The 23,125-nt window shown below is 28.4% G+C and overlaps 4 protein-coding genes across 4 annotated transcripts; all 4 read left to right on the top strand.

The window, feature by feature from the left end:
* The first annotated feature begins 3,954 nt into the window (after positions 1-3,954).
* On the top strand, positions 3,955-5,715 carry LOC123293745. Its single transcript, XM_044874646.1, has 5 exons — positions 3,955-4,092; positions 4,527-4,686; positions 4,764-4,940; positions 5,261-5,375; positions 5,448-5,715. The coding sequence occupies exons 1-5, from the start codon at positions 4,029-4,031 to the stop codon at positions 5,646-5,648; spliced, it is 717 nt and encodes a 238-aa protein (XP_044730581.1). The 5' UTR covers positions 3,955-4,028; the 3' UTR covers positions 5,649-5,715.
* Positions 5,716-9,913: 4,198 nt separating this feature from the next.
* Positions 9,914-11,400, top strand: LOC123293795. Its single transcript, XM_044874707.1, has 5 exons — positions 9,914-10,051; positions 10,294-10,432; positions 10,499-10,675; positions 11,001-11,112; positions 11,176-11,400. The coding sequence occupies exons 1-5, from the start codon at positions 9,982-9,984 to the stop codon at positions 11,383-11,385; spliced, it is 708 nt and encodes a 235-aa protein (XP_044730642.1). The 5' UTR covers positions 9,914-9,981; the 3' UTR covers positions 11,386-11,400.
* A 3,571-nt stretch (positions 11,401-14,971) lies between these two features.
* Positions 14,972-17,159, top strand: LOC123293794. The gene is made up of 5 exons (XM_044874706.1): positions 14,972-15,103; positions 15,666-15,804; positions 15,868-16,041; positions 16,461-16,572; positions 16,627-17,159. Exons 1-5 carry the CDS (start codon positions 15,034-15,036, stop codon positions 16,828-16,830), a joined length of 699 nt encoding a protein of 232 aa, XP_044730641.1. The 5' UTR covers positions 14,972-15,033; the 3' UTR covers positions 16,831-17,159.
* A 2,441-nt stretch (positions 17,160-19,600) lies between these two features.
* LOC123293810 lies at positions 19,601-22,408 on the top strand. The gene is made up of 5 exons (XM_044874744.1): positions 19,601-19,726; positions 20,056-20,206; positions 20,277-20,441; positions 21,665-21,779; positions 22,195-22,408. Exons 1-5 carry the CDS (start codon positions 19,663-19,665, stop codon positions 22,363-22,365), a joined length of 666 nt encoding a protein of 221 aa, XP_044730679.1. The 5' UTR covers positions 19,601-19,662; the 3' UTR covers positions 22,366-22,408.
* The last annotated feature ends 717 nt before the right edge of the window (positions 22,409-23,125 follow it).

The raw sequence follows: 23,125 nt of genomic DNA on the forward strand, positions 1-23,125 counted from the left end.
GACTAGTTAAACAGAGAACACTCTTTATAATAAATATGTCAGTGTAATTTTTTAATATTTATAAAATATATGCATTTTCGTTTCTTATTTTCACAATTTTTAACGCAACAAGTTTAATTAATTGTATTGATCAATAGTTTTAATTTACTATAGTATTTACATGTAAACAATTAAAAATTAGTCACAACAGTCGCCTTTAACGCCAAAATTATCTACTGGAAGCGCTGGCATTGATTTGATTGTTCTTACCAGCACTAGGCATCCGACGAATAGTAATAAACGTAAACTGTTTATTAAAATGTATTGCATTCATTTCTTTAAAAAGGTAAGATTAATGTAAGGTTCTGGCATAAATAGACCCCTATATAAATAATACCATTTTCTTGAAAATTTAGGCCTTTTTAATGCATCTTAGAGAAATGACATTGCATTCATTTCCCTAAAAAGGTAAGATTAATGTAAGGTTCTGGCATAAATAGACCCCTATATAAATAATACCATTTTCTTGAAAATTTAAGCCTTTTTAATGCATCTTAGAGAAATGATATTTTGTCAATTAGTGATAAGCATATCTTGTTGATTTGTAAATAGTCTTGCTGCTTATCGATATATAAATGCAATATCACCGCTATCGGCCATATCATGCATATTAGGAATATGTTCGTTTATTTTGCTGTTCTAAGTATTGTAGAATAACGCATAAACCATCATAAGCCCAATCTTTACCAGGATTATTGATTGATTTTCCAAAAATTTTAGGGTAGATTGAGTGAAAGTGCTTGTATTGTCATCAAAGTCATCTATAATTTTTATCGATAGAGGCTTTCATGAGAAAGAACTAAGCGATTCTGTGGCGAAAATATTAATTTTAGTGTTTCCGGTCTATGATAAGACAAATGTAAAAATTATTCTTTTGTGCTCGTTTTCAACTAGTCTTCATTTTTAGCATGTTAGATATGGAAATAGTGATAGTAGTAATTTACCGTTTCATGTAAAAATGTTCCTACCAAGAAACACTAAATAATTCTAAAATTTGGTATGTACAAAATTAAAAAAAAATGGTAGGCCTATGCTTATATTAATGCTCTTAAAAAAAGGAACCAGAACTATTTCGACATCTATACTTATAACGTTTGGCTATAGTATCGATAATATCCTTCCTTAAGTAGATCGTTTTCATCCAATCTCGAATAGAAATTTAGTTTAAAAAACCAAACGTAAATAAAACATATAGTTAAGCTTTAAGCTTCCGGTTCTTGACTATTACGTTTTACAAGGTAATGTCCACTTAGAAACAAATCGTGTGCATGATAAATAAATAATAAGAGTAACTTATTATTTATCTAACTACCTATTTTCCATCAGAAAATAATTTTCTAAGAAAAATTTGCAAATTATAAATTTAGAATGATTTATGTAATAAAATTATTATGTTGAAATATGCTGAAATAAAAATATGAATATTTCCTTGATTATATTCTAGAAATAACAAGTAAGAATGTAAAATATTGTACTCTATAAAAATGGTGAAAAAGGAGCAAGTTATCAGGTTAGTATGATTAAATGAGTAAAGTTAAAATATTGATAGCTTAAAATACTTTTCAAACCTTATGAATCGTAGAGTTCTACAATCTTTTCCATTTGAACAGCTGGACATATCGAAAAATGGCGAATTAAAATTTTACCTCATTTTAATAAAATTTAAATTTGCTTGAATAATAGGTCTAGACTATTCTAATAACGAAAAGTAAGTTAATTAGGTATGTAAACTATCCTGTTCATCATATTTAGTTATTTATAAATTTTTATGAATTCTATTCACAATTTTAGATAATATCATTTTAAAGAAATTGCTGTTTTATTTTTTTCATGATAAAAAAAATAAAATAAAATAGCGGTATCATTATGTGATTAATTTATGCTCAACATAAAATTGAATTTATACGACGCAACTAGACTTCCAATACCACTACTTTCTTTTTGAATACTATTAGAATATTCAGATACCCATACAGGAAATAAGGCCAATATTGATTCGAGCCTGCCTGGAGATTATTGAGCATCGAGGCAAGTTTGGAAACCAAGAGTCTACTTTTTCTGTGATTAAATGGTATCAATGTCTTTACATGGTATTTCAAGAATTAACTCAGTCAATTGTTTGTTTTCACTTGTTTATTTCAATATTATGAATCGTAAATAGAAATAAGATATGCATTAGGACATGCATCTAAGAAGAAAATATCTTGTTGACTTCATACATGGAAGTATTTGAACTGAGCAAATTTTTGGGGGAAAAAACCATTTAAAATTAAAATTTGCAAAAAATTAGTTAATATTAAGGAAAATTGAACAAATTGGCAGACAGATTAATAATGTAAATGTCAGTGATGATTAGCTCCTAACGAAGAAAATTATGGAAAGAAGTCATAAATAGGTAGTTAAAACACGTAAGTGGTTTCAAAGTATCAAAGTATTTGCTTTATTAAAGTGAGGTTGGAGAAAAACAAAGTGTAATAATAAATGAACCTTCAAGTAATTCACAACTGTATCAATGAAAATAATCAATAAAAACTTTAAATTTTAATCAACTTTGCACTTGAATAAATATTTTGCCGTATATACTTAAATAATAATTATAAGAACAACATAAACTTTACTGTTTTAAGTATATACACGTTAATTTAATCATTGATGATTATGAAACACAGTAACGAAAATTCCATTCGGTCTAGATTTTAATGGGCCTCGACTGTAAAAGTCGCTATGTAAGCTCTTGGACATGTTCCTTTCTTTTCAGATTTTAAAAATCCACCATTTTGTTTTGTTTTTTCAAAAAATATCTAATCATAAGAACACTTGGGTTTTTGAGAAAAATATGATTCCTCAAATGTTTAAATCCATTGAGCCGTTTGTAAGATACGAGGTTGTAAAGAAATTTACAAATATACATACAAGATACCCGCGAAAAATATAACCACTCCTTGACAGTCGGATAAAAATAGATAGGTCCATTTAAAAAAAAAACTAATTTGATCATCTTGGACCTTGAAAGCATCCTTGGAAAAGAAAACAAGGCACATTATTTTGACTTGTACCAAAAATAAAAAGACTTTTCTAAATTTTCCAATTCGTTTTTGAACAAATTAGCTGGAAATTTAAAAAAAAATCACTCTTTAAAGACGTTGCTCGTTTGGTCAAATGAAGCGCATAACTTCTGAGATCGATTGCGTTCATTCAAATATGAAAAACGAGAATTAGAACTGGACATTTTGTTGAACATTTTCTTAATTTGTTTTTGAAAATTCAAACAAAATAATATTGTTTTTCTTTTAAAAATATTTGAACAAAAAAATTTCAATATCTGTTCAGCTGTAGTATTTTGTTGTTCAGTTTTAGGTAAATATATAAAATTGATCATATTTGTATTGAGTGTTAAAAAAACTGAGTTGATGTTCAAAGTAACATCAATATTACAAATAAGTTAAAAATCATAATTTCTCAAATTAGCTATATATTTCTTCTTTCTAATATTATAAAACAGAAGACCTTTTTTAATTATGTGAATCCTTGCAAAGGATTGGTACATCGATACAGAATGCTTCTTGATTTTAACATAGTGTAGAAGGAAGAAAAGAAATTAATAGTATGGCCTAAAATTTTCTGGGATTTCTAATTTTACAGATAAAAATGCCGTATTTAAATTAATTCTTTGAAAAAATTCGATTTTAGGTACTGGACACTCAGAGAATCTTAGGGGCATTAAGTTCATATTTTAATTAGTATTCTTTCCTTTTTTAAGCATATACATGTTACTCGATATCCTTTAATATTTTTCTAGTCTAAGTGAATATCAAATTTGTAACACCCTGAATAATAATCACACTACGTATTTTTATGAAATTAGCATTTTCATACAAAAGAAAAGTAAAGTAAATAAGTAAGCTTGACGTAGACCATTAATTAGCCGTATATATAGAGTATTAATTGATCGATAATTAAAATAGAATTAAATAATATTCTAAATCACAATGAACAATTTCATTACATTTTTGTGTTTCGTAAGCTTGGCTGTCTTAGGTAGCGGAGATTTCAGTAAGTATAATTTTACTAATTATTTACATTCGTTTAGCTTGCGCTCCTTCATCAACCTTAATGTTAATCTTATTATAAAATTATGGTTAGTAAAAGTTATTGATCTAAATTCATGAACTGATTTCCATAAAACTAAATTTTAAAAAATGATATTTTGAAACTCTGAACGTTTTGAAACTCTCTAATAGATAGATAGGCCTTAAAAAGCATAGTATTTGACATTTAGAACGGATGGAAATTTGAGACGCTGTAGTCAAAATCGTATCGAACAACTTTGCCGTCTTACGTACAAACTGTTCAGGTATTTATCGATTCGATTTATAAAAAAAAAGGCATTAAAAATTTCTATAGAGAAACATCAGCAACAAAGCTTCTTTTATTTGAGTAAAAATTTTAATTTATTTTAAATTATTTAAGCTTTTTATTTTTTGTAGCCAGTCCCAATTTTGCAATCAACAGCCCTAACAATGGTTTAGCTGAAAAAATTGAAAAATATTTCATATCTCATAGAAAAAATTTCGCTGATGGATTCAATGGACTCCCATCACTAGACCCAGTCACCGTACCAGGACCATTTCGTCTAGATGCTTCCCCGTAATTATATTTTTTTTTTTTAAATTCAGAAAGCTGAAATAATTTTTAATGTTATATTTATTATGTTATTATTTTAGATTCACTGCATCAGTAGAATCAATCACAGTCACTGGATTATCTTCCTTTAATGACACATTCCTAAGAATTTTAGCCAACGGAATATGGTTTTTCGCAGTAGAAATTCCAGAAATCACTGTAGCCGGACAACTCAAAATCGATGTAGATCCAAAGATGCCATATCGTGGTGACGTTGAGTATGTTTTTTTTCTTTTCTCTTTTGAAATTATCTGTTATAAATCTTTACAGGAGAGCTCCAAGACTACCTTATGTTCCAAAATTTTAATCTAGTTGTGAATTTCACTTACTTTCGTTGTTTTCGCAAATTCAATTTTAAGATTATTTTACGGTTTCAAGTCCGTTTTTTTGTAGTATATGAAAAATGAAGATCAGTTTAAAATCAAAAACTTTCGTGTATTGAGACTCCTCTGACGTATCGATTTGTCAAACTGACTAAATTTGGCTGGAGTTAACAATTTTTTTGTGTAAAATTTGTTGACTTTCTGTTTGGTTTCAGAGCAACTTTGAAAAATATGACTATAATCGTTAATGGATTTGCATCAGTTGACGGAGCAGATGTGCTATCAATTAGTGAAGTACATTCAGATGTATCCATCGATGAAGTGCCAAGGGTATGCCATAAGCTATAAACAAATTTTTGTATAAAAAAGCATTGTAAATAAATAAAATCATTTTTTTTTTAGGTCAAAGTAGTTGGATTATCTGAGAACAGCAAATTCTTAAATAGTTTTGCTAGCCAATATTTGACCAACAATTTGGGTAACATGATTAACAATGAAAGTGACATTTATGAAGCAGCTTTAAATGAAGTTATAATAACTTATCTACGTGCAGCTTTAGGCACAAGTTATACAAAATTAGTTAACAATGTAAGCAACCCATAAGAAAACTATTGTGTAATAATTATGTACCATTTTCATAATTATTTGAATTAAATCAGTACAAAATAAATAAAACAATTATGAATTAAGATTTTTTTTTTGAACTTTAACCTAGATTCGTAATCCGTAGCTATTAGGGTTAAATATCAAATACAGGGGTTATCCGAATAAATGCCAGCCATTAAAGGAGCTTATTCTTGACGTCAAAAAATGACGCAACGTTTTTACGAATATGAATCCGAAAACTGCCACAAATTTCGTTCAATACTTTGGTTTGTGAAAAAATGCTTCGGGCAAGAGCTTTTGGTACCTATTTATTTTGAAGAAATTTTTTGTCCCTTAAAGTTACTCTCTTTCTCTGTCTCTCTTTCTCTTGAACAGTATTGTTAGCAATAAATCAAAACTATTCGAAAACTGTTTGTTAAAAACATTTTTTCGTAAGCCTAACGGATTCGGACCCACATGGTCTAAAGAAAATCGTTTTTGGGCCAATATTCCAATAAACTTTTAGTCATGTTTTCATGTCAAGAATAAGGCTCGACACTTGTTAAATAATTGCTACAAGGCATTATTGTAACAGGAAGGAAAAAAAAAATTAATTATAAGACAACCATACAGTCGTCAGTGCTGTAACATACTTAGATACAAATATCTAATATACTATCTAGATACATTTTTTGTATCTTGTATCTATATCTAGATACTATTTTTTTTTTTAAAGTATCTGTATCTGTATCTACTATCTGCATATGAAATATCAATTTAAACTTCCATCAAGTGCAAAATTTTTTTAAAATGATTCATATTTATGTAATTTAAAAATTGAGTTTGAACGCACAGCTCAAACCGCTGGGTCTAGAAGCCTGAAATTTTGTTCACACTTTCCTTGAATGACGTAAGTGAGCACTAAGAAGAAATTTCTTTTGGAAATTCATCACCTAAGTTATTAAAAAGGGGATGTGAATTTCGTATATGGGAAACCCATGTTAATAATTTTATAGACAAATATAGATTAACGGTTGTTTGTTTTGTTACCAAGGTATTGTTAACTTTATGTGGTTTATAATATTCATAGAGAATTTTAATTATTCTGCTATCTTCTCACAAGTGGTATGTTGGGAAACCTCTTTATAATATGAGACAAATGGTTTGAGACAAAAGTTTATTTTACGTTCTTCATAAAAATTCATTCTTTAAGAGGGTCAAATTGGAGATGAAAGTTTATATGAAACTCTGTAATTTTGGTACTGAAAAGGTAATGATAGTTTGTATGAAAATTCGTCATTTTTGAATTAAATACTTAACCGATTTTAAAAATTATTTCACCTATAATAAGTAACGATGCAGAGTTTCTGAGATATCGCAATGTTCGGTTCGATTTTAGTCTGTATCTCAAAAACTATCCGACCAGTCATCAAATGTACCCGATTTTTGTACTTTTCGGTCAAAATTACCTTATATAATGAGTTTTATCAAAATTGAGATACCGAAAATTTCTCGATTTTTTACAATTTTTTTAAGGGGTACACTTTGAAAAAATCAAGAAAATTGCAAAAAAATCTGGTTTTGGAATTTGATGAAACTCAGTGGTAATTTTGATCCAAAAAGTATAAAAATCAGGTTAATTTAATGATTGGATGCAGATGAGTTTCTGAGATATCGCAATATTTTGATTCATTTTAGTTAAAATTCTCAAGATGGGTTTCGGTATTTGAAAGGTCAAGTTCGTTAATGAGAAAAATCGATAGATAAACAAGGGGCGGGGGGTTTCTCAAAGTATAAAACCTTGAATTTTTTCAAAATAAAATATATTTTTGTATTTTTTGATCTTATGTATAAATTTTAACATCTATTAGGTAGGATTGATGAACATTTGAAGAAATTTTTTCAAAATTCTAACATCAGTTAGTACAAAAACAATATCTCCCTTTTCTTCGGCCAACACCTAAAAAATTGATCTTCACACCTATGTTTACTACCTATGTTTAGAGGTATAAATGGCATTATTTCAGCAGCCATTTCAAGTAGAATATTGATTTTTAAGTTGAGAACTGATGTAGCCTCTAGTTTTATATCTTCCTTATATACTGATGCTTTTCATGCTTATACCTTTATATTTGTATACTTTTTTTGCGGTATGATATTAAAAATGTCAACTTGATTTTCAAATTTCAATATCTACAAATATTTGTCTTGACTATCCTAGAATTCATTATGTTGATTAGTTTATATAGGATGTAATAATGGTATCCACATTAAACTTTAATTTTCGGTTCTTTGACTATAAATAGCATTTTGCGCTTGATATTTCTCCTTTGAAAGTATATCTAAGGCCGTCTCTGACTTTGTTTTTTCCTAAATTGAGTTCTTTAGGAACAAAGTTCTTTAAAAAACAATGCTTAACTACTAATTTTATTTTCAGTATCGTTTTACTATTTTGGATAAAATTCCGATATTTCATGACGGAAGAAAATTTATGTAGGGGGAAAGGAAAAGAAAGATAATCAATATTTGTTATTATTTATGGATTTTCACATAAAAACGACCTTTTCAACCAAACTTATTTTTATCTCTTGAAAAACAAATGTATTTGTAATATAATACTAATAATATTTACTTAATAAAAATTTCAATATCTACTCAAGTGTTTCAACTACCTTTGCCAGTTTTTAGCCAAATATTTATTCAACTTTGTCGCTGTTTTTATTGGGTGTTTAGAAAAGTATTTCGAGGGCCAACGTTAATGTTAAAATAAAGAAAATATTTGGTAATGCTGCCAATTTGAATTCAAAAATATCTGAATCAACAAATGAATAATAGCTGAAGAGATGATCGAATAAAGATAGGATACGTGCTGCGCCTATCTGCCAAGTAGTGTACTTGTTTTCCATCTTCTGGTACATTTATTTAAGCTGTTAGTGGTTAATATTGAAAGTTATAGTCACTTGATGGATTGATCAGTTGAAGAAACGAAATTACAGTCCGAGCTGTGTCTTCGTTATAGTTTCCAAATATGATTACTTTCGACTTATGTGCGAGTACCGAGCCGTTCAGGAGGTGCTCGAACGATCCTTACTTTAAAAATTAATCACTCACTACTTAATTTGGGGTATCAAGCTGTTCTAGAGCAAACAATTTCACCACTTGACCACTACTTACTTCGGGAGAACATTGAAAATATTCTTGAGGGCATGGAAATAGAAAGTCGTATCATCTATTTAGCTCAAAATTTATCAAAATTACTGTTTTATACATATATCTTCTTCACATTACATTATCCATCGAAACTTTTATCATAAATAAAAAATTTTAACACAAAAATAGAGAGCCAAATTTTTGCGACTAAACGGATCAAAATGCTTTCTTTTAGTTTTAATTCAAGCAAATAATAATAACTTTTGTTTTAAGAAAACAACACTAATTTTTCGCCTGCATAGATTGCAGCCGCGTATAGGAAAAAAACTTTTATGAGTACCTATGTTATTAAAGTTATTATTTTTGGTAAATGTTTTATGATTAGAATCATCCCAATGTTGAAAAACAGAAGTTTGTGGGGCCTATGATTTCAAATATGTCGTTAAAAAAGCATTCTGCATGTGTATTCCAAGATGCATAGATGTTTACATTGCTCACAATATTTATTCCGAACGAGGAGTTTCGATAAATTTAATCCTTAAATTTGTTAAAAAGTTTTAATAGATCTTGAGGTAATAGAAGTTAAACCAACACTTTAATTAAATGCTCTTCTCCGAATTCCTCTTCTTCTATGCTTCTAAGTCATCCTTTACAATTAAGAAGAAATTGAAAACCCTTTCTGGTTTCTTGCTTGTAAACTTTTATGCACCTTCGTTTGGAATGTATAGATATCAAGCCAGGTGTTTATCGAGAGTACGGTACTCTTACAATACTTTTAAAGAAAATGGAGTTACAATCGACGCAAGCTCAATCTCTCCCCCACTTAAAGCCGGTGACCTAGATTTATAATTCAGATTTCACGATTTTCTTTTAATTTTCAGATGAAGGTAAGTGTATTAGTACTTGCCAGACCTTATAGCTACGTTGGTTTTTCAATTCTCAATCAATTAAAATCTAGGTCCCAAGTCTATTGCAGAATTATCACGAATTCTATGAAAGACGGAAGTTGTATTTTGTTTGGAGCTATTTTATGTAACACCCTGAATAACAATCACACTATGCATTTTATGAAATTAGCATTTTTAAATAAAAGAAAAGTAAAGTAAATAAGCAAGCTTGACGTAGACCATTAATTAGCCGTATATATAGAGTATTAATTAATCGATAATTACAATAGAATTAAATAATATTCTAAATCACAATGAACAATTTCATTACATTTTTGTGTTTCGTAAGCTTGGCTGTTGTAGGCAGCGTAAATGGGGATCTTAGTAAGTATTGTTTGAATAATCATATTTTAATTAGGAAATTAACTAATCAATTAAATATATCTGAATTAACTGAAATGGTTTTAAATTTCGAAAATTAATGGAAAAAATATCTTATAATATTATTATAAAATATTATTTTTATAGCCAGTGGGTTTTTCAATTATTACATTTGATTCTTCTCTTGATATTTTGTAAATTAATACTCAAACTCGTCTACTTATAAGAAAATTTCACATTTACAGAAACTCCTTACGACATCTTGTCCAAACAAATTCAACAAATTCTCCAAAATAATCGTCAAGCTTTCGCTGATGGATTCGAAGGATTAACTCAATTAGACCCAATCTCTATTGATGGACCATTTAACTTGAGTGGTAATCCGTAAGTTTTTAAAATACAAACTGATCTATCATGGATTTGATTATCGTCTCCGTTACATTGTTTTAGATTCCAAGCACAGGTTTCAAATGTTCAAGTAAAAGGATTATCTACATTTGATGGTACATCCCTCGATATTTTAAGTAATGGAGTATTCATTTTCGCAGTACGGGTACCAAATATTACAGTAGGTGGAGACATCAACATACCGATTGCTAGTGGACCAGGCTACAAAGGCACTATTGCGTAAGTTTTTGAAAATTTTTAGAAAACACCCTCTTTAGCCTTCTAGGTACCATAATTGTGATAGTGTCCCAGTTCTGGTTTGCTGGTTCGTCCAAGCTGATTTTTATGTTTTTTAATTTTAAAATATAATCTGAAATTGATAGGGCTATGTTCAATTGGTATAAAGTAATTAATAACGGACATATACAGGTTGGCAATGACATATTTTTAAGTCGCATTTTCTCCGAAAGCTAACGTTTTTCAAAAAACAAGAAAGCAGGTCTTTAATTTCTTGTTATTCTGATAACACTAGTATAAAGAAAGATTTTCTCTTGTAATGTTTTAGCTCAACATTATCAGATGTTTGGATTGTAATTAATGGATATGCTTCAGTTCAAAGTGATCGTCTCTCACTTAGCCAAATACATACAGATATAACCGTCGGTACCATTCCAGACGTAAGTGCAAAAAATTAAATTAAACAAAATCGATTATAAAATAATAAATCAAATTTTGTCTAGGTCAAAGTTTTGGGATTACCTGGTGTGTTGAATGAATTTACTAAACAATATTTACTAAGCGATTTGAGCAATTTGATTAACGCTAATAGTGATGTATATGAAGAAGTCCTTGATGCCTTTGTGTATCAAAATCTATCAGCGGGTTTAGGTACAAGTTATTCAAAATTTGTTAATAAAGTAAATTCTTTGGCTGGCATGATAGCAAATTGAAGTAAATTGAACAACTTAAATATAAAATAAAATAAAAGATTGTACTTTAATTGGTTTGAAATAAATCTGTATATATAAAACAATATAAAGTGCGTATTTTAACATTTAATAATTCTTCTAATAATTAGTTGACTCAAACACCTTTACATAAAGATTATCCCACAAAAGAATCCTTCTTTAAAATATCCTTATAACTTACCTTTAACTTAGTATAATAACCAGCACCAAGGCAATTTTAAATTTAGTGTATTATTTGTACCTTATTTGCAACTATGAATAACATATTTCGATATTGCATTGCAATATCGAAGGTTAAATATTTTAACAAAATTTCCATTTTTCGATATTTTGAAAATTACTTAAGATAACGAAAAATTTTAATCTTACTTTTCGTCGTATATTAGCAAGTTATTACATAATTCACCATCAAAATTGAAAATATATTTTTTTTAAAAGTGTCCCCACTACCGTGCTCATACATCCTTAATTAGTCTGACACAACGTTTTTTTTTTTAATTTCAATAATGTATTAAGGTTTTAATTTTAATTTAAACAGCTTTTTTTTTAAATTTCCATTGGCTAGTTTTGATATTTATTTAAATAATCGGACAACACCCCCCCCCCTAAATTTTCAGTATTGATTTAGACTTAGTCCAACTTCATATACAAAAATGAGGCTTTTTATTTCAAATTGCCTTGGTGGTCGTACATCCTTAAATGCCCGAGCAGATCAAAAACTCGGTGATCAGTTGGATTTAAAAAAAATTATATTTAAATATGTTAAAATATTGATTGGAACGAATAAATATATCATTTTAAGCTTTTTCAAATTATTTTAATTTATTATTTATTAATCCTCGTATTTATGATTAATTTAATTTTGTTCTGAAATCTAGTGATAGTGACCTAATTACGAGAGCATACCGTAATTAGGAAAAATAAAAATTAATCATTTTTAACACTTTTTCATTTGGAGTTTATTAAAATATTTTATACCAATAGAAGCAGTAAAAACCATAGATAGTTGTAAGGTAATTATACTGGATATGTTTTTATTTTTATTATGATTTTTTTTTTTGGTATTATTAATTCAAAAATAATTACTTTTTATGAAAAATATGTTTCTAGCTCCCGAAATAACGAGTAGACTTATTATATGTTTATGCAAGTAACTCCGGGAGTATCACATTGTAAAGTGAGAAAATGGAAATTTGACTTCTATTTGTTATTTCTATATCTTAAACTAATTTTTACTATTGAAGAATCAGAGAATCAAATATTAGTTTCTATTGATTTATGACATAAATTTATTGTTTTATGACATAAATGGCTTCCCATTAAGTATTAGACAAAATATTTTTAAAAAATTTGCCTATGGTAAGTCTTTTAATAATACTATTCTATGTTAAATCCGGAATTAAGTCATTTCATTCCCGAAATAAGGGAATTCAAATTTTCAAAATCAAATTTTATCAGGTAATTAAAGACAAAATCGAAAAATAGAAAATTTCCGTATATTATTAATATAAATTAAAGATTTAGGTGAAATAAGGGAAAACAAACAATTCACTGATTTAATTGTTGAAATACCATGTAAACACAGTGTTGATTACGCAATCGTTTGTTTTTATACATCATATAAGTAAAGAAAGGTAGAAAAACATATATTCATACATGTCACACACACTTAACTGATATTCTCATAAAATTCATACTATATAATTTGCGCCTAATTAAATCATTTATAAGATTCATTTAATTAGACGCTTTTAAATTCCATACAAAGTTCATAATGTTGTTGGCTATTTGTAATTGCGTTTGCATTACAGAAATATTTTATTAAGTATTTGACAGAATGACTTTAAATTGATGTCTCGGGATTGATGATTAACGAACCCGATGATAAAATAGAAAAATTATAAATGTCTGCATAACATCAAATTTAATGAAAATTAATTTTATTACTTGAATAAAACGTTTTCAAACAAAAGTTGCTTAAAATGACAATTTACATTTTTGAGCAAATTTGAGCATAATTACTCATAAAATAAGAAAATTAACGACTCTTAACTATGTAACATATAGAGGAGAGTTGATGACCGATGAATCATAGTGCCTTTCAAATCGAACTACTTTTTAATTTCTCACGGGCTAGATTTAAAAAAGGTATGCTAAAATTGCGGAATAAATTCAACATGTTTATAGATAATTTTGAAAAGTTTTGCTCATGTTATGATTTTTTTCAGCTCGTTTGAATTCAGCTCGTGTTTTCTAAGCCACGTCGCTCATAATTCACTTATTTGTACTAAATGATTTAAGTAAAGAATCCAAATGAAAATTTAATGAAAATTTAGTGAAAATTTAGTGAAAATTTAAGTATTAAAATATTTTAAGTGTAATAATAACTCGATCATCTTAATAAAAAAAGAAGATCAACCTTGGAATCAAACGGAATAAGCTGAATATTTGTATAAACCTTTATTTTGATAGTACAAATGTTGTCTCAACGTCAAGGGTCGCGAAAAGCAGTTTCTTTGTGAATATCTCGTTTTTTTGTCTTCAGTTTAAAAAAATGTCTAAATATAATAGCAAACTTATCTAATTTATTTACATCATTATTTTTCACATTTAACGGTTATATAAAACTGCAATTCCTCTCTCTATTATCGAAATATCTAGTTTTTGAACTGTTTGGCATAAAAACTATCCGCTACGAAAAAAACATACTGTAAGATTTAAGCATTCGTTACGTAATATTAAAATAGTAGTATTAAAATAATATTTAAATAAGAAAAATTTACATACCTATTCAGCAACAGCAGTTTATTCAGTTTCCATCAGCTTTTATTAGATAAACATTTATTCAGGTTGCTATTTATATCGAGTGTTAAAAAAAAGTTCAAAAAATATGAGCTTCACATTTTGAAAGAAAAAATTTTTATAAAATCTAATTTATAATAAGATAATGATTAAATTAAAAGATTAAATTATTATATCTTGAAGTTCTGTTTCAAGCTTACTTTCTCGGTCTCATCCAACAATTTGCGCTGAAGCAAACTGGTTTATGAATATCATTTCTTAAGCTTTAACATTTAATAGAAAATTCAACAGACGTCACCCAAATTTGTTCGTATACTTTTGGGTTAGATTTGATAATTCTAGGAATTAACACCTTTCCATTTAATATGTCGTTGAACCCATTTCTATCGATTTATGTGATTCGCAAAAGTATCAAGTAAAATGATTTTGTCATTTTATTTCTAAAACATAAAAATGTTTCAAATTAATCTTAATGTATTTTTTATTACAACAGGCTTTCATTTTCGTAAGTGCGTCCTGATTTTCCCACCGTTTCCACCATATTTGATATAAATATGTGTTTGTGGAAAAAGTTTTGTAGGAGTCACTCATACATGATTATTTGTCGACAAATAGTCTACATATCGATAGAATCTAGTTAAAAATCAACAAAGTACCAAAATGATAGTTTTAATAACTGTTTTCCTAGTAATGAATCCCTCTATATAAAAAATAATCAAAGTAAATAAGAGTTTGTAAAAATAATTTAGTGATATAAATAAAGCAGCCTTGAATAGCAAAGAGGTTTTGTAGAATTATAATTAATAGTGAAATAATACAAAAATAATAATGAATAGTTTCATTGCAACCTTGTGTTTTGTAAGTCTAATTTTAGCAAGTGTCGCGCAATTGAATATTAGTAAGTACACGTATAGGCTATAACATATTTCACTCAAATCGAAAATATTTCTCCATGGCGTAGATCAATTACTTGTATCGCGAGCTCCAAATTCGTTTAGTTTTCATAATGTTTTTCGAATGCAGTTGTCACTCCAATGTAGTAGTATATTAAAACTTTAAAGCTTCCTTTCAGACGAGATCTGAATAAGAAAAGGATGCAGAATACAAAAATTTCAAATGTTTCTGTCCGCCGTAAGCTCCAATAAGACTTTGAATTTTGTTAAAACTACCTTCTCTTTGTTCAATGAAATAGAGGCAGCATTATTCAACAGTTAGAAGTTCGCAGATGTTGGTTAAAAATTGACCTCTTCAAAAATTATTGAATTGAGCAAAATGAGCAAAATAGCATACGCCAATTTAAATTAAAAAATTGAGTCTATTTGAAGTCAAATTTCGGCATAAATAAACTTGTAAAAAGAGATATTTTAAATATAATGATTTGTTTTTAATAAAATAAATTATATAAATATTGATTCTTTTGGCATTCCTCCAAAACATATATTTGTAAATTTATTTTGCAGAGAGTCCTTTTTCGGACGTAGCTAAACAAATTGAACAAATTCTTCAGAATAATCGTCAAAGTTTCGCTGATGGTTTCAAAGGACTACCAACATTGGACCCTCTCTTTATATCAGGACCAATGAAATTGAATGCAGATCCGTAAATATTTCTTTTAATAAAATATATTTTATTGATTTTAATGATCTACTTTCCTGTTTTTAGGTTCCGAGCAACAGTTTCAAATATCAAAGTCAATAAATTATCCACATTTAACGAAACTTCTCTCGATATTTTAAGTAATGGATTGTTTATTTTTACAGTGAAAGTACCACAAATATCAGTGGAAGGATATCTTACAATACCCGTGGGTGCATCAATCTATACAGGCACACTTGAGTAAGTTCAAAATTATAATTAACTCGAATGTTAATGGTCTGTAGTTTGCTGTAGCTTAAAATTATTCTAAGAAACAACATCAAGACTCTATAGAAGAATAATAAAATTTACAGTCATGAGAATCTTGCAGAACAAAAATGCTCACTGGTTGGTAAATCACGTCCTTTAGTTTGTAAAACACACGATCGGAGAAGTTGTTTACTGGATTGTTAGAAAACAATCGTTGTATGATGCTTTCATTCGGCAAAAAATCGCTTAAAGGAGATATAATATATATGTCCTTTATTGTTCTTAACAAATTATGTTCTTAACATTACTATTTAGTTTTGAAATTTTGAGAAAATTTTGAAACATAACTGTACCATATAGTTTTGATATTTGAGTCTATTAGTATACCAATTGTATGTTCGATATTTCAGATCGTTACTCTCAGATGTTTGGATCGCCATTAACGGACATGTATCAGTTTCGAATAATCAAATTACACTTAGTGAAGTGCATGTAGATATAACCGTTAATGAAGTACCAATGGTAAGTGAGAAAGAAACCAAAACTTACAAAATACTCATCTTATATTTTTTGTAGGTCAAAGTAATTGGATTCCCTGGTAGTAATCAATGGACAAATAATTTCATAAACAAATTTTTAAGAGATAATTTGAATAAAGTGATTAACAATGACAGCACTATTTATGAATCAGCGCTCAGTGATGTTGTAACCAAATACTTAACGTCAGCATTAGGCAAAAGTTATTCCGAATTAATTTATAAAATAAACTTATTGGCATAAATAATTTTGTTTTACTTATTATGCTAATATTATTAACCTATTGAGCGCCAAATTTCGATATATCCACATCAGGCTTAAGTATTATGTATTTAAGCTATTATGACAATTTTATAACAAATCACACTCATTTATGAAAAAATATGTGACTTACACATGATATAATCCCTCATTAACATGCTTACCAAATTTGAATTATAGGACCATTCAAACAACCTATCAAAAAACGCCTTACGCTCAAAGGATTAAATCTACATTTTTTTAATTTTTAATTCACACACAAATTAAAATAAGATATTTTGTAATTTTTTTTTTTAAATAAAGATCATAAAACCGCAATTATACATACTGAAAATGATAAAGAAAAAAAATCGATGTTTGTATCTACAATCCGTTCAATATGAGCCGATAAAATCATTCATATTTTAATTATATTATAAAATCTTACATATAAAGCTCCCAGCCTCATTTTTAAAAAAATCATAAGGTTGGCAAAATTGTGATCAATCTGATTGGCAAAACCTGATACCAATCTGATTAGCAAACCGAGATCAATAAAATAAATCTAACTTTTGTTCTTGTCATCGTTTTTTCAAATTGCTTACTATACCATCATAAAGACTTCCTTTGCCAAAGGAGCGCTCTTTCTCACAAGATATCGTATATAGAAAAAAAAATAAAAAACAGTTATATCGAGCTATTGTCTAAATCATCACTTATCGGTACTTGCTATATATTGCGATTTAACACAGAAGTTACAAATTTACATTTTAAAAATTATGCTCATGGTGTTGATTAATTGAAAATCTACATAGCCGATTTTAAAAATTAATTCACGTTCCCTAAGTTACGTTAGTGTGCTATAAGAAAGGATTTTCGGAAATTAATCCCTCAAGTAGTTAAAATGAGTGCTGGAAGTTTGTATGAAACTTGGTCAATTTTGAAGTTATAAATGTGAAAAATGATATATAAGCATGACTACAAAAGTTTTTTGTATTACTATTTTCAAAAAACTCATTCTTTAAGGGGATGAAAGTTTATATCAAAGTATGCCATTTTTGAAGTTAGAAGTATAAAACTTGATATATGAGCTCATGGTTTGAGACAAATGTTTGTTTTACTTTCTTCATAAAAATTCATTCTTTAAGAAAGCCAAATTGAAGATGAAAGTTTATATGAAACTCTGTAATTTTGGTGGTGAAAAGGGGATGATAGTTTGTATGAAAATTCGTCATTTTTGAATGAACTACTTGACCGATTTTAAAAATTATTTCACCTATAATAAGTTACAATGCAGAGTTTCTGAGATATCGCAATGTTCGGTTCGATTTTAGTCCGTATCTCAAAAACTATTTGACCAGTCATCAAACGCTACCGATTTTTTTACTTTTTGGGTCAAAATAACCTTATATACTGAGTTTTATCAAAATTGTAGATACAAAAAATTCCTCGATTTTTTGCAATTTTTTAAGGGGTGCCATTCATTATGGCCTTTCATCAAATCGAGAAAAAAGCAAAAAAAATTTGGGGTGATTTTAACCAAAAATATAAAAATCAGGTTAATGTAACGATTGCACTTATAGAAAGTTACAATGTCAGCGAGTATCATGGACAATGATTGGACCTATAGAACCAAAACTAACATTTTTAAAAAAGTTAGAGTTCTGCTAGTTATTAAGTAAATGGAATAGGTTATCGATTCGAATCCGGACCATATTGTAATCTAAAAAGCTATCTAAATATTCAAGCCAACCATATGTATGTATTCAATTGGATGCAATATATATTTATTAGTAATAAATATGTGACTTTGTAGTGAAATATTTAATCAGTTTGTTGTAGCTATTGAGTGTTACAAAAATGGTACCATAACTTAATAAATACTTATAAAACACTCTTGGCAAAGTCCACTTGTATTCAATTTCGAATTTTGAAGAGGTTTTCCAAAAAATGCACTTTGAAAATCAAAAAAGAAACCCGAAAACTCTATCTCATAATCAAGTAGAGTTAAAAATGTCAAGGTATTTTCGTGTACGGAAAATTTTTACATTAATCGTAATATTGGTTTTTTGTAAAGAACAACTAACTACTTTTCTTTTCTTTAATTTCCTACCTTAAGTTTCCTTTAATCTCCTACTTGTAACGAGATTGGGTGTACTCTTAACTGACTTTCAAGGTTCAGATCCAACAAAAAATGTCTAGGAGACATCCGCGTTTGATACAAACAGTATTTGTTTGAAAAATTTTTCTGTAGATAATTTACCTTTGATGAGAGAGAGAGACCTTATTAAAGGATAACTAAGGACTTCTGCATACTTATATTTTGATTAAATAATATTTTCTTCAAAAATTGTTGTCTTGGTACAGGGAACTATACTCGTGTTAAAAAAAAAAACGACTTCTATATGTATAGAAGTCGTTTATCTGGATACATTTTAATGACCTTTAATGATGACTTCTAAATTGTTTGAAGGCTAGTAGTTTAATCGGTGTAAAAACACTAAAAAATACAACTTTAACTTGAAGAGTTATAATATCTTGTTATAAAGAAAAGTTCACTGCGATAACTGAAAGTTAAACTTATTTGTGATTTGCTCTCTTTTTCTACATAAAATCGAAATAGAGTTTGAATAACTTTTCTTTTTGGTCCCTTTTAATTACCTACTAATTTGTCCCGTTTTTATTAGACACTCTGATATATTAAAAAGTTTAAAAAATTATTTAAAAAATTCTCAAAAAGTGACGTACGTTGACTATTGTTAATTAGCCATATAAAATATCAGCTAAATAAATAGGCAAATACCTATTAATAACCTATTAATAATATTCTGTACAATGGCTAAATTCATTGCAATTTTGTGTTTTGTGGCTGTTATTAGTTTCGTAAAAGGCGATAATAGTAAGTTTAGTCCTATTATTATTACTAATCACTAATAATATTATTGTATCTTTTCCGTATCAATATATTGATACAATTAACAAAAGCCTAAGTTCTCTGTTGTAGTCCCTGAATGACCGAGCTTTGCTCGGTATTTGTTTGTTAAAGTTTTATCACCAACATAAAAATCATTTAAAATATCTTGACACAAATATTGAGAACTGCTGTGAACAATTTCTTAAAATTGTAAGAAGTATTTCAGTGTTTCTATACACCTTTGTCTATCCCAGTCCCTCTTTAGAGAGAAAGTACCTACATATAAAAAATAAAGAAAAATTTCTAACTTACAGACAATGCTGATTTAACTGATTTAAGGAACAAAATTCAACAATTTGTCAAGAATAATCGACAAGACCTTGTAAACGTACTTCAGGAACTTGGTCTACCATCATTAGATCCAATTTCTATACCACAATCTTTCAACATCGATATTTTTAATGAGTAATCTCTTTTTGTGTATAAAACAATGTTGATTTTTGTATTTTTCTAATAATTTCTTCTTTTATTGTAGATATCAAGCAACTGTTTCAGACATAACTGTAACAGGTTTGTCTTCATTTTACGATGATTCTTTGGTAATTTTAACTAGTGGACTCTTAGGGGCAGTAAGAGTTCCTAAAATATCAATACAAGGAACTCTTGATTTACCTCAATTTGAGTATACAGCCAATATTCAGTAAGTGTTTTGTTAGTTACATTAATATTTAATTTGTCATATTTAAAGCTAAAGTAGTAAGACAAAGTTCACCTTTAGATGAGCCTGCAAACAATCTTTCATTGGGAGACAGAATTGCTAAACATTTAACTCATTACAATCTTTGAAAAAAAAAAAAACCATCTAACTACCAATAGATGTTTGTTTTTTTTGACAAGGTATTTTGCCATAATTTTCCATTTTTGTTGTTTGACTTAACGGCGGTTTTATCTAAGGATTAAATAGTTATATAATAAATTTTAGAGGGTTTCTTTTTATGTTCTGTCTCAAAAAATTTACTAGTCTACCATAGCTCTTATGAATTTATTGCATGAAGATCATGACTGAGTCTTGGAGATGAAGCTTAAAAATCGATGAAATAAAAAGGCATGAACTTAATCGCTAATGCTTCCTCCACAATGTCGCAAAAAAACATAAAATTGGGTGAGGTACGAGAATGTTGAGATGATACTTGTAGAGTGTCTCAAGAATTTACAGGCGAGTATCATTTTCACATTCTTGTGATTAGTTGTAGCTATTGAGGTTTGGTTGACATACAACAATTATGTTCAAAAGTTTTGTTATAACTTACACAGAACCACAGCTGTAGCTGTTGCCATTTCAGTGTCAGCCTTTGCAATGAGATACTTGAAAAAGTAAGACGAGAGTGTGGTGATGGGTGCTTCACTTCGCCTTATTTTGGCGAACTTAGTCGGAGAGGATATTCCGTGGGAGTGCGGATCAGCGATTTGAATTAATTTACCGAATAAATCTCATAACAAGTAGTCATGTAATATTTATTTACGTTATAAATGAGACAAGGATTTATTAACGTACGCATGCAAAAATTACTCAACCAGTGCTAGAACAAGTTGGACTGTCACAGAAGTACGTTTACAAAGCGTTATCACACGTAAATTGTAGAAATTTTTATCTACACCTGTGAACTTCTTATAACTCATTTTGCGTTAGAAAAGGAGTTTATTATGCGTGCAATCAACTTCTTATCTCACGAAATATGAGTGGGAAAAGAAGTTTTATCCCGGATGTTGATAAATATAATTGAAAAAGCAACATCCAATAGCCATAGATTATGAATTAAATGATTAATAGGAAACGTATTACTTACTTACTCTGTGCCCGTTACAACTTCTAGGCGATTACTATTTGACTAAATTGTTAAACCATTTTTGTTTAATTTTTAGAGCAGCATTTTCAGAAGTTATATTTGCAATTTTTGGGCAGTTATCAGAAACAAATGATCAAATTGCAATAAACGATTTACAAGCAAATGTATTTTTATCCAGCGATTCTTCAGCGGTATGTTAAATATTATTAAAGCAATGACAAAATATATGGGAATTTCCCAAAACTAATGCTATTCAAGAACAAAGTTATATAGATTTTTAAATTCTAATACTTCTATCACAAGTTTTTTATTTATTTTACGGAGTACGCCTTTTCTGGCGAAAGTACACGAACAGTTTCGAAAATTTCCGAAGTTTATTTTTCTGGTTACACGTTTACTCTCGTCATAAGTTTTCTGTTTTAAATCGAGCGTGAGCTAAATGCTCATAATGCGAGCGCTGACAGTAATAAGTCTTAAGGAACATCGTATCATAATAGTGCTTAAGATTTTTCTTAGAATTTAAACAGAACTATATTACCTGGCTCTATTATTCCAATAGTATGTGACATCCCTTATCATGAAATAAATGTACGTAATTATTTTTAGGTAAAAGTGGTTGGCAATAACATTCTTTTCGATAGTTTGGTTAAAAATTATTTAACATCTAATTTAAAAGAAATACTTGGAAATGGAAATGGAATTAACTCAGGACTAACCGATATTTTAAACACTTATCTACAACCATTTGTTAATAAAATAAACTCATTATTAGCATAAACCATTGTACAGAACAAAGTATTCGACAATAAATTATAACTATCTGGCATATATGTATTGTTTTTATTTACAAGTGGGAGTTTTCCACCCTATGGCAGCATTGTGTTTGCATATAAATAATAGTTATGGCTGTCAATCAGTTAAGTAGTAGAACAGAGCTAGTCAGTCAGCCTTTAAGCATGTCCAATAAATAAATATGATTAAATGTGTGGCAGAACTTCTGAACTCTGAATATATACGTCAGATATATTTCGAAAATTGCAGTAGTTTTTTGTTTATTTTTGTTTTTAAATTTAGAAATAATCTGTATTATGCTATACCATAAGTTATTCGATCTGACCTTCATTACTTGGAATGCATTCAAATTCGAGATAGTTTTCTATCAAATATTGAACGAATGCATTAAAATTCGTTTTATTTTCAGAAACTAAAGCCAAAGATTTATAAAATGAATGTATTTATTTAATAACCGTCTACTTTGGAAGTGAGGAATAAAAATAGTATTTATTTATCAATTATTTTGTCCTCATTTAAATAGAGAGAAATATTGTTCAAAAAGTAGTCCAAATAAAAACAATTCCAGACAGTTTTATAATAGCTTCTTTTTTGTGTGTAATATTTATACTGAAATATTTTATATAGAAGACCGTCAGCTTATTACGATGCAAAATTTCAACAATTGGTTTTGTCTGCCTTTCTGCAGATTTATGAGGGTAAATTTAGTGACAACATGTAGAAACTGAGGGCAAAGTGGACTGAA

Source organism: Chrysoperla carnea, chromosome 2, assembly GCF_905475395.1.
Source record: "Chrysoperla carnea chromosome 2, inChrCarn1.1, whole genome shotgun sequence".
NCBI classification, from domain to species: domain Eukaryota; kingdom Metazoa; phylum Arthropoda; class Insecta; order Neuroptera; family Chrysopidae; genus Chrysoperla; species Chrysoperla carnea.